At 36.2% G+C, this 15,028-nt stretch overlaps 1 protein-coding gene across 1 annotated transcript in view; it reads left to right on the plus strand.

Moving 5' to 3' along the window:
• The window catches only part of LOC112973035 (threonylcarbamoyladenosine tRNA methylthiotransferase-like), a gene marked incomplete at its 5' end in the record, with an annotated part of 322,440 nt that overhangs the window by 270,992 nt on the left and 36,420 nt on the right, over positions 1 to 15,028 (plus strand). The window contains one exon of the mRNA XM_026080384.1: positions 12,603 to 12,695. Coding sequence (XP_025936169.1) covers positions 12,603 to 12,695 — 93 coding nt within the window. The remainder of the gene's footprint in view (positions 1 to 12,602; positions 12,696 to 15,028) is intronic.

Genomic DNA, 15,028 nt, shown 5'->3' on the forward strand with positions numbered 1-15,028 from the left:
TCCTTGAATGCAGAGGAGAGACCACCCTGCTTAACACACTTTTGATGTCAAAAACTTGAAGGAGGCTATATCTCGGCTTTCTTTCTTAATCTTAGATATTTGTTCTCAACCTGTGGGTCTCAGTTTTCCATCTGTAAAATGAGAAAAATGGCAACTCAATACTGATATTTGCTCATGCTAACACCTAGTTTTAAACATTTGAATTGCAAGTAGGCAGAAGTTCCCAAATATTTATTTATTTATTTTTAATCTGGGCTAGTGGTCACTTTGTGAATGCAGAGTTGGTGAGTGCCAAAGCCAATTGTGTCTTAAATAATTTTTCAGGAACCATTGCTTTTTTTTTGCTTTTTTTTTTGCCAGATAAAGTTTACTGTTAGCTACTCTCCAAAATATAAAAAATTAATGTATCCTGGGGATACAGTTATGTTTATCAGTTGGGACAGAATGCTTTGATTTGAATGAATACAAAGTGCAATTCTAGCTACTAGAGAACTTAAATCTTTCACTGTCTGAATGCTGGCTAATGATAGGTAGGAAAATAGTATTAGACTAGATTTTTCCTTTACCCCCAAAATCCAGAAAGGTAAGTTCTGCAGCTGCAAATTAGCGTTAGAAATGCCAGAACATGTATTTCTTCCACTACTAAATTTTTATTCTCTTAGTATAATCTAAGCAACTGAATGAATATATGATCTAAAAGTTGGAACCGTTTGGTTGATTGACATCTTAAAAAGCTCCAGTCATCCAGTAGTATATTCATAGCACATCAGAGAATGTGAATCAGTACTACCTGAAAAACTGAATGTCTAATGCAAACTCAGAACAAGATTAGTCTATGATTATTCTTTTGGAAGTTCTGGTTAAAAGGGAGAGAAGCATTGCTATTAAAGGATTGGTCATTAAAAATCAGTGCACACCRCTTTGACTTTCCATCTTATTGCTGCTTTATGCTCGCAAAACTTCCTCCTTTATTTGAGCTGAAAAAAAATACTGCTCTTTATTTTTATGTAATAGCGTATGTTTTTGATATTTTCCGCTCCACACAAATTGTGAATCTAAACAAGATGGAACAAATTCTTTTGGGGCTGAGCATCCATTTCTCACCAAAATGAACTTCTGAGAAATGAGCCAAGTGCATTTTAGTCTTTTCACATAAACTCTTAAAGTCAAGTTAAGCCTTATAAAAATTAGTGCTATGTAAAACGGTCTTTGGCCAAATTTTCCTTTGGATAGAATTCCAAGGCCTTTCCCTGATCACTTGCATTTAAGTAAATGGACCAGACACCATGCAGATTAGACAACATACTGGTATTTTCTGCAGCACTCAGTTCGTTATTACACATACTCAAAATTGATTGAAGACTATTGCATCTAGCATTCCTTAAGTGTGAGAAAAAGTTACTTTGATTTTAAAAAAAAAATTGAAAACAAGACAAGCAGACTGCTGATGCAGGTGGAAAGAATGATAGGCAGGTTTCAGATACGGAGCAGCATAGCTGAGAACTGAAGAGAGGCACTGAAGAGAGAAAGAAAAAAGGGTTTTCCTTTAAAGTGAGACTTAATCCAATTTTGTAACTTTAAAGTTGAAAGTGGCCATTCATTCTCATGGGTATCATTAGCCAAAAGAGTAGTAATTTTAAGAAAATTTTAAAATATATGCTTTGAAGGGCTTTTATTTTTAAAATGCCATTCCTTTTCAAATTAAACAGTCCTAAAATGAAGCTGCAGATGGAAAAGAGTTATTTTCATTTGGAGCATCTTGCAATAATGAAGGCTCATGCTTCACAGATTTTTTTTCTAATATTTTGATTAGTCTAGTTTGAACTGATCCATTTACTGAGATTCTTTGACAGATGGTTTCACCCTAACGTATCTTCTTAAGAAAATATGCAGCTTATTTAATTCTTATTACATTTCTTTCTCCATATCAGTGTTGTGGTCTTTTTTCTTTGGCTGTCAACTTCAGATTTCTGATGTTAATTATTTGTCTCAGAATTCAAAATCTTTCTTTAATTATATGTCTAGAATGGAAAGCATTAGCCCAGGTCTAGAGAAAACAAAGTGGAACGTTGTGCACAACTGATTGTGCATTTTTCTTTGCATTTTGTTCTTTTTAATATAGGCTTTTGGGGGGTAAAATAAGCCTTGAAGTTTAGTGGAGGTTTAATTTAATAAAACTTTTAAAAGGGAAGTGAAGGGCAAGATAGCATTAGTAATTTTGGTTTGGAGAGTTAAGAAGATACAAATAACATTTTTCCAGGGCCCAGAAGGAATGTTTAGGCTTAAGGTCTCAGAGCCATATTCATGATATAAATGCTATGCATATTTCTACTGAAATAATGTAGGCCTCTGTTTTTTCTGCTGCTGTATCATGTTACAAATTCATATCCAGTATTCTGTTCTCCCAGCAATCTTTTTCAGCATTGCTGCTTTCCAAGTTTCACAGAGAGCATCTGTATTTCAGATTACATCTTACCAAATATATTAGTTGATGTTTTCAGAATGGGAGTCGTTTTTGTTATTTTCTGCACATAGTTCAATCTGTTTTGTTTTCCTAGTGTTTGTATCTCTTCCCTATTTTAATTTTCTCCATGAATTTCAATACTATATTATTTATTCTCTTTTCCAGATCATGCATGAATATGTTAAAGATGGACTGGTAACTGATAGCTGAGGTTTTCCACCTGACACTTCCAACCAACCTGAGATATTGCAGCTTGTCTCTTGTAAACAATTCTCAGCACATGCCAATATTCCTGTCCCAGTCTGTATCTTATTCCAGAGATCTTATTCAAGGATACTTTAGGCAGTACTGTATGAAGTGCTTTACCAACACCTCTCTAGTGTCCTGTGAGTTTTCTCTTAGACCCTGGTTTTTGAAAGCTAAACAACCAAATCTTTCCCTCCCGCATCCCACCCCCTAGTCAAAAGAAACAAATTTGGCTGATAAGCTCTCTTTTTCTAATTGAACATGTTCATTATTGTAGGGCATGAGTTCTGACAGTCTAAATTGCAGCAAGTCCTTGTGGCCAGTGTTTTCTGTTAACTAGCCCCTTCTGATGATCTACTTCTAACCATCTGAAGGTCTGCATTAATGACAAGGGATAGACAATATGCAGGACAGCTGAAGTGGTTTTTTAATGACCTTTGGATCTTTTTTCAGTTATTTTAAAAGTTTGGTTTAGAGAAAGCTAATTGGTAGCAGCAGCTTTCTTTTCTTTTGAAAATTACTATTAATTTTTCTCCTCTCTTCCTAGATGTTTCAGGATCTCATACTTTTTTTTTTTAGTGCATTGTTAGGTAGAAAACTAAATAATAAATTCATTTTCTAAGATGCTAAGCACTCCATGATTGTGACTGGATGTTTTAATTGTGAGATTTTTGCATATTCTTGCAGAACAGTTGTCTATATAAAATATCCATTATTTCTAGCTGTCCAGTCCGGTTTATATTTTTCTTAGTTGTTTTTAAATGTCTAATTAAGGTGGATTTCTGTAACACCTGAACATTGAGATGCTAACAAATTATTTGATTGTTTTTGATTCCTGTATTCCAGAGGCAATCTGTTCATCATAAGCCATGGATACAGTACTTAAAATGAATTTATTCTTCTGTCATTTAAACAAAAGAGAACTTCTACGCAATTATCTCCTAAGTTCATTCATGTCACGCATGTTGTGATTTTTTTAGTAGAGAAGGTTTTTTCAGTATTTTCCAGCAATTATATATCCAATTTGAGTCTGAAGGAGGGAGGGGCGCTGGGGTTCGCCAAGGCAAGTACATTTATATTTTGTTATCTGTAGAGAGCGTAATCTCTCTGTATGTTCAGCAGTCTCATTATTTTCAAACACATGCTTCAAGAAGACTGCCTTCTCTAATACTGGTACATTCTCAGCAAAGCCAGTGATGTATCAGGTAAAGTAAGGCTAATTGTGTGCAGCTATCAAGAGTATCTGAAACAGCATGTTTCTGTTTGCAATTGGATGAATTTGATTTTGCCTACCCAATTAACCTAGCAAGTTTCTTAATACTGTTGCCAGGGTATAAATAGCAAATATCAGATTATAGGAAACTCACTAAGTGATGCTTTACCGTAGTTCTCTCCAGGAAAAGCTAAGGATAATTCAGAAGTCCTAAATTGAGCCCTTGGCCAATGACTCATTTCTGTTCTATTACACTGAAGAGTCAAATTAACGTCTCAAATGAGTACACCTAAAAATTTTATACTGTTTAAAAATCCGTAAAAGGCTAGCTGACTACAGCTTAAGTCTCTTAATAGTGAATAGTTACGCCTAATATTTTTAAATCACCAAAATTATTAATTACTTTGAAAGATTTCTTCTAGCAAAGTACAGATAGCTTCTATGCCATATGACTGTACTTGCAATAATCAGCTCCCACAGGTCAATTAAATGCTTCAAGGTTTACTCAGCAAGCAGACACCCCTCACTGCTTCATGTACTTAGATGGAATTGAAGTTATCGCTTAATTATTCCATTTAAGACTGGATGGAAAAGGGGTCATTACAGGTTTAAAGCTTTACTCTCGATTTATATGGCTTGGAAGTATACTTAAAAAGACAAGAGCTTTTCTCTTTGCATAAATTAATTTAAAATCATAGACTTTTGAGTGCTCTTCAGAAACTAAATGGGATTCTGATTAATTTTAGTTCTGCAATTGCAGGACTTAGTAATGAGCTAAATGTAGACTGAAATCATCAACTTGAAGAGAACTATCTTTTGAAATATGTGTGAAAATGTCAGATGGATCTGCTGAACATGTGTTTCTTTCATAAGATGCAATCAAATGTTTAGGTTTCCAGTCTATATAATGAATTGTATGCAGTGCCTCCCTCTGCCTTCTGTGGCATGTGTTCAAGGTGTGAAAACCATTATTTTAAAAGCTTTAAGTTGTCAATGAAATTCTAGGAAAGGAGGGAAATATGTGGCATTACATTTTGTAAAGAAGCAATCTGTCTATTTAAGAATGTCACATTTCTGTGTCTGATTTATTGCCATTACATCCATATGTAAAGCTTATGTGAAGTTCCAGGACACTTATATTGAGAAATCTTACATTCTTCAAATCAAATAACTACCTAGATTCTCTGTCTATCTTCAAATAGATTACTCTTCAGTAAGTTCATAAAGTCAAAATTTAGATCATGAATATTTGTTGTAAAATCAGAAAGTCAGATGTATGGAATGTGAAATACTGAAAGACACAACAGTTTTCCTACCCTAATCTTAGTATTTTCTAGTGAAAATTTTGTATATCCTATCCATTTTTCCTTGTGTATCATATACCTTTTTTGGAAAATATATGATCTTTAAAGAAAATAATTCTCAGGAAGGTGGATAATTTTTCATCAGTCTCTCATGAAGTTAAACTTCTTTTTTTCTGTTTACTATATATTTACTTAAATTCCTTTAGGAAGATACTGAAGTCCTGAATTTTGAGTCTGTCTTTCTATCTATTTTTCTCTTCAAATGGTTTATTTAAACTGATCATTTATTTTTAACAGCCTCAGACAAATGCACAAGAAATAGAAATCAGTTTCCAACAATGAGAGGAGGGAAAACAAGTAGCTCTGCTTTGATCTGGATTCAGACTGGGTTTGTGAAAACATTGACTGCTGTTACTTGCGATATCTTATCCCAAAAGACAAACATGTTATTGAAACTTAAATAGCTAAAGTGAACTCAGTTTTACTGTGTATTCTGTTATTTCAGTAACACTCACAAGAACAATAATAACATGCTTTAAGGTTTGCATTTAGCAGTAAACTCAGAGCTAGCTGGTGACTCTCAGCGTGGGTGTCAGAGCAGAGATGGTTCCCGTCGTGCAGTCGGAAATGCTCTAAGGTGCTACTGTAACCAGGAGCAGTTGAGGGTTGCTTAATGTCACCTGGTCGACTGCCTATTTACAACCGCCAGATTACGCTCCAGAGAAGCTTTGTTTGTCTATAATTTATACAGCTCTTGTAAATAAAACTACCCTAGGCAGATCTGCTGTGATGGCATTTTGGAACTGAGGCCCCGGGTTGACTCACAGCAGTGCATGAAAAGATCAACCTGTGGAAGAAGGCCTACCGTCGAGGAGGCTATATCAGCTAAATGGAGGTCTGCAGAGGCCAGAGACCTATTATTTCTCTTTTAAAATATGTCATCATGGGATTAAAAATGGAAAGTAGCTCATATGCAACAAAACTAAAGGGATTATCTGTGTAAGGACAAAAAAAAAAAAGAAAAAAAAGACGACTCCATGATAAATGGCTAGATTTGTTTTGCTTAAATCAGACCACCCAACAGTAATGTTGTACCTGGTATACAGAAAGTATATATGTCCTATTAGCCTCTTGGTGACTTTAGATAACATTTCTGGACACATACATGGCATATTGGAGCCCCATTGCCATTGTGAACTCTTAAAGATATTTTCCCCAAGAATATCATTGTGGACACCCAGTGGGCAGCCAACTCTTATCTGTAAAGCCAGTTTGAAGAGCAGTGGCAGCTCTGTTGTAGATATTAGCTGACACCTTCAAACTAAATCTTTTGCTTCACTGATCATCAGTCTCTGTGTTAAACAAGCCACAAAGAAGCAGATAAAGGAGAGATTTGAGATCACTGTAAAAACTGCAACGATAAAAGGATTTGCCAGTTCGGAGTCATCTGCCATTTGCCGAGGATTCAAGACAACCAGAAACTGATGTTTGCTTTACCATCATTTCTCTTTATTTTCAGCCAATATCCTGTGCACCATTCCACGCATGGCAGAATAATCATTTTCCTTCTAATGCCCAAAGCAGCTGGTGAGTCCTGAGTAAGAAGATTACACTTGCAATGGCAAGACAAGTATCTAAACACATTAAATTAATCTCCCAGTCCTCCCATAATTGAAGAATTTTTCTGCCTGCTGAAGAATATTTAAAACGTGGAAGGACTGGGATCAGACGCTGTGCTGGCCTAGCAGTTATATCATTATTCTTCTTGCAAGTCACAGTGTAAGTGAGGGCTCAGGTGGCAGGGACAGAAAAAATCCTTATTACTGTATCTGCCAATCTCATTCTCACTAGCCTCCTCTTAAGAAGACAGTGCAGCATTTGATGCTGAAACAGAAATTGTGTTTTAAAAATTTTGTTAGCTATTTACATGCTGTTTTACAAGTCAAATGTATTGTTTCCTAATACAGGCAAAAGGCAAACCTCCTAATACAGGCAAAAAGATTGCATAAATGTAAGCCCTCCTGACAGACTCCTAAATGATTAGATCTTTGCGTTCCTGAACTACTTCACTTTTTTTTCATCCTTTACCCCATTTTAAAGCAGTATGTTGTACTATAAAGAGGCAAGCCACTGTTTTGTGCATATTACCAGACAAGCTGTGCATTTTAAGTCTTATCCATATTAACAGGGAGAGGGGTGCCACTGCCCCCACGGAAATACTTCTCCTTTGCTGTGAATAAACCTCAGCAAGGGGTTTGCTTGCCGGTTCCGGCTAACTTGTACATTTCCTGCTCTGTGGAAACTGCAGAATAAACAGAGAAAATCCATGAAACAAGTAGCCCAAGTACAGCTGTGTTTTCTCCCCATGGTGTCTTGGAGGATTAGGTTGTATTATGGCAAATTATTTTTTTTTTCTAAACAGTTTTCTTAAATAGTCATTAGATGTTGAAATGCTAAAATATAGCAAAATTGTTGAACAATTTAATCTGAAAAAAACTAGCAATTTTGCAAAGCTCCCTAACTTCATTATCTTTGACTTTTCTATCTCTGCCTAAAATGAATTTCCTTAATAGCTTTTTCAAGGATCTGTGTTTTAGTGAAAATATGTACTCTCTTCACATTGTATGCCATATTTTCAATGCTCTCTGCTAAAAATACAGTACTATGAAGTTATTTAAAATCAAAACAGTTAAAATTAACCAAGAAATGGTGTATCCTGATGCCAAAATAAAATTTTATTCACATAAGACTGACTTGTAATCACTTTTGCTAGTGTAGAAGCAAAATAATGAACACCCAAACACACAAGAAAGGCTGTAAAATGGAAAAGCACTCTGCCCRAATAACAGATTGCCCCTATTTTACAGATGGGAAAACTGGGGCGCATAGAGAACTTAATTGATTTCCCTAGTGTCACCCTATAAATCATTGATGTGACAAGGCCTAAAGCTGATTCCATCTGAGTGCTGTGCAGCTCCCTGTTTTCCCAACGCTCTTCAATAAACAGAGTCAGAAAGGATATTCTCTTCCATGTAATAACGTATAGTTGATGCACTGAGAAACTGGAGGTATGAGCAGAAAATGCTATTTGATCTGTATTTTGCAAGGAAAACTTCCAGATATTCTGTTCTACTGAATCCTTTTCCTGAACAGATTTTTTGTTGCCTCTTTCTGTCCTTGTTCAATCCCCTTTCTCCTCATATGAATGAAAGGGCATATCCTCTCTCCCAGGTTCTGCATTTATTTCATGCTCTCTTGAGTTTGGATCACAAAGCTCATCTCAGCCTCTCGGAGAGGCTAACCTCTTCTTCACTGAAGCTGGGTCATGAATAATTTCCTAGAAAGTGAGGCATTACCTCTTCTTCAACCTTGGAGCAGGGGGAGTATCAACTATGAGCAATTATTACCAGTACCATCCATCCAAAAAGGTATACCTCTGATGCCTAAAAGGCCTCTTCTTAGCAATGGCATGTGTGGCGTGTGTTTATGTGACACAGAAATTGCTACATGATTTAGCAGGTCCCCTCACCACCTTTGCCTCTGTTTTGAATCCTTTTTTTTTTTTTATCATTAGATTAATCCATTTGTGTAGTGCCATTTGTAAATACTGGACTTCAATTAGGAATGGGCTCCTATAGCAAGATGATGAAATGACTGCTATGAGCTAGCAGTCACGACCCTTTATATCTCTTGCCTTCCCATCTGGGCTTGATAAGAGGAAATAGTTCTCACTAGGGCGAACCAAGATGGACTTCTTTAGGAGCATTTTTGGTGCCTCTAGGAGGAGCTTTGTCACTAGTGGCTCATACTCCGGCTTATTTCACTGCACTGTAGCTTAAAGGCATATGGAGAAATGTTGACATCATTTTACAAAATGGTCAGAATTTTTATAACAAAGCTTGAAAAATTATTTTAGAGGTGCTTCAAATAAAAACATGACCTTGTTTTTCATGCACCAGTTATCTCATAATACCTGAAGAAATTCTGTCCTTGAGTATGTGTAAAAAGTAAAAGGACAGATAGTTCCTTTACTGGACGCGTTCTTTAGAGATTAAGTTTAACAAAATCCCTCTAGAAAATATGGCAAAAACTGAATATGCTCTCTCTATTGGCATTCAAGCATAATGGAATATATCAGAGTCCACTGAAATGGTTTTTTTTTGACAAATATGTTTGTAAAGATTACACCCTGTAAAAAAAAAAAAAAGGAATATAAGAATATGCCCAGCTTCTTGTTGAATTAATGCTGCTGMTGATGATAATCAAAGTTAAACTGAAATATTGGTTTGAAAGTTGGGTGGGGTTTCTGTTTGCTCAAAGATTTTGATTCCATGACTTCTTTTAGGTAAGGAGACTCTTTTCATTTCATAATAGCTTTTGAACCAAGAATGTTAGGAGCTGTTATATTATTTACACTGAACTAGAATTACAGGGATGTGCTAGAAATAGCACAAATAGCTAAAAATGTGCAAGCCGTAATCTATTTTCTAACTGTATTCTCTAACACTTGTGATAGGCACGTTTGTTGATAATAACATATGTATGAGGACTAAATATTCCTGTGTACATGCCTGCATAGTTTGAGTAAGGATGCAAGAAAGAGGAGAACTAGGGAGAAAGATGAGCCTGCCCTAATTGCATAAAATGGATCAAAGTTGCAAAAAGTCATACTGTAGCATATGGTAGTAGCCAACATCTGCTGAGTTCAAGGGGTTGTTACAACGGCCTCTAAAGTATGGCATGGTTTCTGCTCACTGCCTTTCAGCCGAAATCCTACCCCCCTCCAGGACAGCCTCTCGCCGTCAGGTCCCGGGCTGCCTCCCTGCAAACAGGCTGGAGTCGGCACTGCCTCCCTGCCTCTCCCCTCGTGTGGGGAGCGTCGCTGAGCCTCCCCAGCAAGTAGAAACACTGCAAAAATGCACCTGGCTGATGACATTGCCTATACTGAAATTTAAGATTTGATCTTTGGTAGCCAAAGCAATGGATTTACCATATGTGAATAACAGGGAAGGTGTTACTGCTGCATCTGAGGCTGGCAGTGTTATATGGACTTGCTGATGCAGGAGCAGTGGAACTGACTTATTAATGAAGGGGGGCAATAATATTTCCCTTTAATTCCACAAACTGATGCGGAGACTTGATGTTGCTGAATTCTGTTATTGTCATCATCTGGCTCCAACCACTAATCAAGTCTCTAGTGTATTGTGTTTACATGAAATCCAAATAGCGTTATTCTTTTCTCCTGTCTTGCATGCCTGTTTTGGCGTGTTCACCTTACAGAAATTAGGTTTTGCTCTTTCTGTAGCTTTTCACATGAATAGATAAAACACAAGTGATGCCTGGCTGATTCTGATACAGAACTTCAGAAATTTCATAGTTAGTTGCTAAAAGTGTGAGAGTGACTAAAAAGTCTTAGGACGGGCCCATTTTGTGCCCCATCTCGATTGTTTAAAAGGCAATTTACAGTTACTTACTAGCATTGTGCCTTTGAAAACGAGCTGCTTATCGTCCTATTGCCTTTACCAGCATGCAGCAGGGAGGTGTGAAAAGGGAAAAGGGCATTGATTTTGAAAGTTAAAATGGAAAACGGTAAGCTTTATTTCTTTGATAGTTAACATCGCTTGAAACATCTCAATATGGATGAAACTAAGACAGCGGTTTGTGCTTCCCCTTGCACCTGTGCAGCATATTAGCAGTGTCCCTTCAGGAGCAGAGCAATTTTCACAGAAAATAAAAAGAGCAATTGTCTTAGCCCAGGTGTGGTGGAGGAGTAACATAAAGTTAGGAGTTGGGCAATTCATTGAGATGTAGGTGGGAGGAGAAAACCTCACCTGCTTCTTGAGATTGTTAATCTAAAGTTGCTAAAGAGTTCTTCTTGGGAGTAGAGGTGGGTGGAGGGAATATTACTCAGATTTTTTTTATTCTTATCAGGTATGGGGAAAATAGTACTCCGAAAAAGGGAAAAGCAGAAGAGAAAAAAAGGGTAGGGTAGGAAAATAAAATACTGCATACCACTGACCTCCTGATATGATTCAAGATCGAATGAATGCAAACAGCAGAAACAAATGCATGCATCGAGTATTTCCACATATTTTTGGAACATTTATATGTCAGGTATTGAGAACATTAGAATACAATATTGACGGCAGCTATGGAAATATAACAATGATTTCTGCCTGGTGTGGCCCAGCATTAGTAAATTTCTTTTAATAAAAGTGATTTGTTTCCTGTGACTCTGATTTTATATTGCACTTTAACTGTGATTAACTACGGATTACTTACAAAAGGGAATGACCATAAATAGAACTTGATTTTATAATATTTTTTCTTTGCAGAATTGTGTTTTCATGCCCTCGGTCACATTATGTTTGTATGTGCATGCTTTTGTCATAGAGGCGTAAGAAAATCTTTTATTCTTGAGGCCCTTTTCACAGCTAGTGCACTTCTTGAGGAAGTTGGGAAAGACTTCAAAGCCAGACAGATCCACTCCCTTCCTGACTATTGAACACTCTTGAGCAATGTGTAAAAAGTCCTCAGAATTCCTATTTTCATGTACACTGAAGACACTTTAATATCTAATGGTTTCTCTTACCCACACAGAGAGCTAAAAAGGTCTGTTCCTCACATAATTTCTGAAGAAACATTTTTTTCTGTTATTTTTCTGTTTACAAATACTTCACACCATAAGAAGTTACAGGCCTGTGTAGCTATGGTATTGTGTAGTGTACTAACCACTCTATTTGTTTCATTGGTCGTGGATCCAATGTACTGGGTTTGGAATTTGAAACCTGCTAGGTGAGAATGTAATAACCATCTAGTCTGATTAGTGATGTGATGGACCTGTAGAACTGCAGCCAAAATGTTGTCATCTTCTGTAATTTTTTGATACAACTAGCTATTCAGAAAGACTTACAGTTTTAAAACCTGCATTACAGATTACAGCATGTCCCTTGTTGAATCCATTACATCTTCTTGCACTTTTTGCCATGTTAAAATTCAAACTGCAATATAGGATGTTGCATTTTGGTTTGAGAGAAACCCCTAGTACCTTCCAATTTTTAGTATATCTTTTATTGGCTTTGTTGACTAAGGACACTTTTAAAGAGAAGATTGTATGCAATGCTGTTGAAGTGAACTTATTTACAAAGTAGTGACACCTTTAGTTTGGCATATTTGTTTCTATGTCAATAGAACAGTCCTGTGTTTTTTTTCTTTTAACAACTTTGCAAAATGTAATGTGCTGAGGCATTTACAAGAGCACACAATTGAAATTTCTATGATAACTATATAGATAGGCTTGAGAGTTAAGTAAATATAAACAAGAAGATGTTATGAACCTTAGTCCATAATCAATTTTTTTCTTTCTTCCTTCCAGAATAGGAGTGATACATTTTATGATATTAATGAACTGTTCTCTGTTAACTTCCTTCAATGGATAATAAAAGAATTGGTCAGAATTATTATTCTAGTAAGTAATGAAGACATGCTTCTCTTTGTTAACTATTTTATATGCAAATTGCTATTTGACATACTTTTAAAGGATATTAAAATGCATAGCAGCTAGTTTGATGGTAGTGAATATTAAATTCTAAACAACATATTAAGTCATATCACATTTATCACTCTTTAATGAATCGTTCACTTTGCACTGTAAGCCCTTGATGATATTTCTGCCATTCAGCGTAGTGCAACTAGAGGTTTCAGTCTTTCTAAGGCCTTACCTTACCTTAAATAGAAGAAAAAACCTGAAGTGTGTAATTTCTAATCATATATTGGCTATCTTCAAAATAAAAGAAAATAATGTCATTGTCGTATCCTCATTAACTTTATCAGCCTCTGACCATGTTCAGATGCTTGTGTTAGCAGCCTGTGATTCATGTATGCAAAAGGAATTTTATTATTCTTTTGAAAAGAAAGCTGATACATATTCATGCTTTTTTAACTCTTTCAGGTAGTGCTGTCATTTTGTATTTTTAAGTTACTAAAATAATTTCCAGCGAAGTTATCTGCTATTTATTGTATGTGTTGTTAAATATATTGATRGAGCTTTTAGTGGATTGTTTTGGGCAGGAGTTGCATTTTGGGGATTTGGGGAGAGGAGTCATTTTGGACCTTTATTTTTTCCTATTTTATCCCATTTGCTCTTCCTTTGTTCTCAAGTAACACGAATGGGGAATATTGGCTTCAGTTGCAGGAAGAGCAGAAAAATTATATTGAAGTTTTGGAAAGAAGCCCAACTTCTTGGAGGAGTCTTTTTGATGCATTTAATTCAAAAATATCAGGCTAGAGATTACAGTTCTTCTAAAGGCATCCAGTGTTACTGTAGGGACTCCAGTATTGTGTCAGTGGAGACAGTATTGGCTGTTGAGTCGCGCCAATGGTTCTTTCATACAGAGATCTGTTTTCTTGTACCCAGTGTTCTCACCTGCTCCCAACTCTTTCCGGCTTTCTGCTGCCTGTGAGGTCGCAAGCTGCCGTTCTGCCTGTGATGCCCTGAAGCGATGTCCATGTTAGGACATTTTATTATTACTGGTAATTCTTTCCAGCTTTTGATAATGCTGAATCTGTGCTGAAAACTGTATTACATTATTCTGTCCTACACCAGCACTGTTTCAAAAGAGTCACTGGTGAAGATTTTTGTTATCAGTTATTTCTTTACATAGGGTAGGCAAGACTTTAGTCTGAGAAAACAGCAGTTTTCTATTGTAAGTAAGTTCTGGACAAGTTATTTGATAGGGTATTTACTAAGATGAAGATTTGTAAATTCTCCTCTAACTACTACTTGTCTGGGCTTATGCAGCTGTTAAAAGAAATCACTAAAGCAGGAATTGCATCTTGTTGCCTTAGCAACTGCCACTTCATATTGTGCTCACAGCACTTTGAAATATGCCCTGCATCTTAAGGAATTGCTTCCAACAATAACAGCCAATCTGAAGTAATTTTAAATAATTTCACAGAGGAAGTTGAAAGGATATCATTTTCTAAAAAAGACCACACCATATTTTTAAACTTGGTAGCCTCACTTCACCACAGAGTTAGCTAATAAAAAAACAAAACAAAATAAAAAAGCCCAAATGCCTGTTTACACAGTGCCACCAGAATCTGTGTGTTTTGGATTCCTTTAAACTCCATCCTCCATTCTAGAAGATCAGCATTAATGGTTAGTTTCCTATACTTATATTTTGTTTTAAATGTCAAGTTTTCTTTAGGCCAGGCTTTTTGCCTAATTTTTTGTTTGGTTTGTGAATTATTATGGGTATGCAAGGAAGATGGGGACTTAAAAATATTTTAGCTATTCAAATATTCCCCTTTTCTATTTTGAACAGATCATTTCATTCAGACTTTGTCTATAGAGTGTTGCACATAGTTTTATGGAATTTGTTAGATAACTTGAAATAAGTGGCTTTTGCCAGTGTTATGTTAAGACACTTGCTCAAGTGTTCATGCGACATGATAGTTCCAAATACCAATTCTGCATTTAATATTTTATATTGCTATAGCAACTTCCCCAATTTTCTTGTCACTACTCTGTAAGTCATGTAAGTATTAGAATTAGATTTTGCACATGTGGAAACTGAGTCTGAGAGAGCATAGAGTAATATCCAGAGTCCCTTAGCAAGGCTGTGCCAGATCCAGAATAGAAGCCTATTCCGCTACCTGACCTTGGGCTTTTGCTACTCAAGGCCAGGTTTACAACAGAAAGAGCTGAACATGAGAGGGACTGCTTTAAGAGGCAATATATAGCTCCCATTTCTGAAAACTGATTTTCCTTTTATGATATTGTACACAGTTAATAAAATT

Source organism: Apteryx rowi, unplaced genomic scaffold (assembly GCF_003343035.1).
Source record: "Apteryx rowi isolate R43461 unplaced genomic scaffold, aptRow1 scaffold_518, whole genome shotgun sequence".
Taxonomy (NCBI): Eukaryota; Metazoa; Chordata; class Aves; order Apterygiformes; family Apterygidae; genus Apteryx; species Apteryx rowi.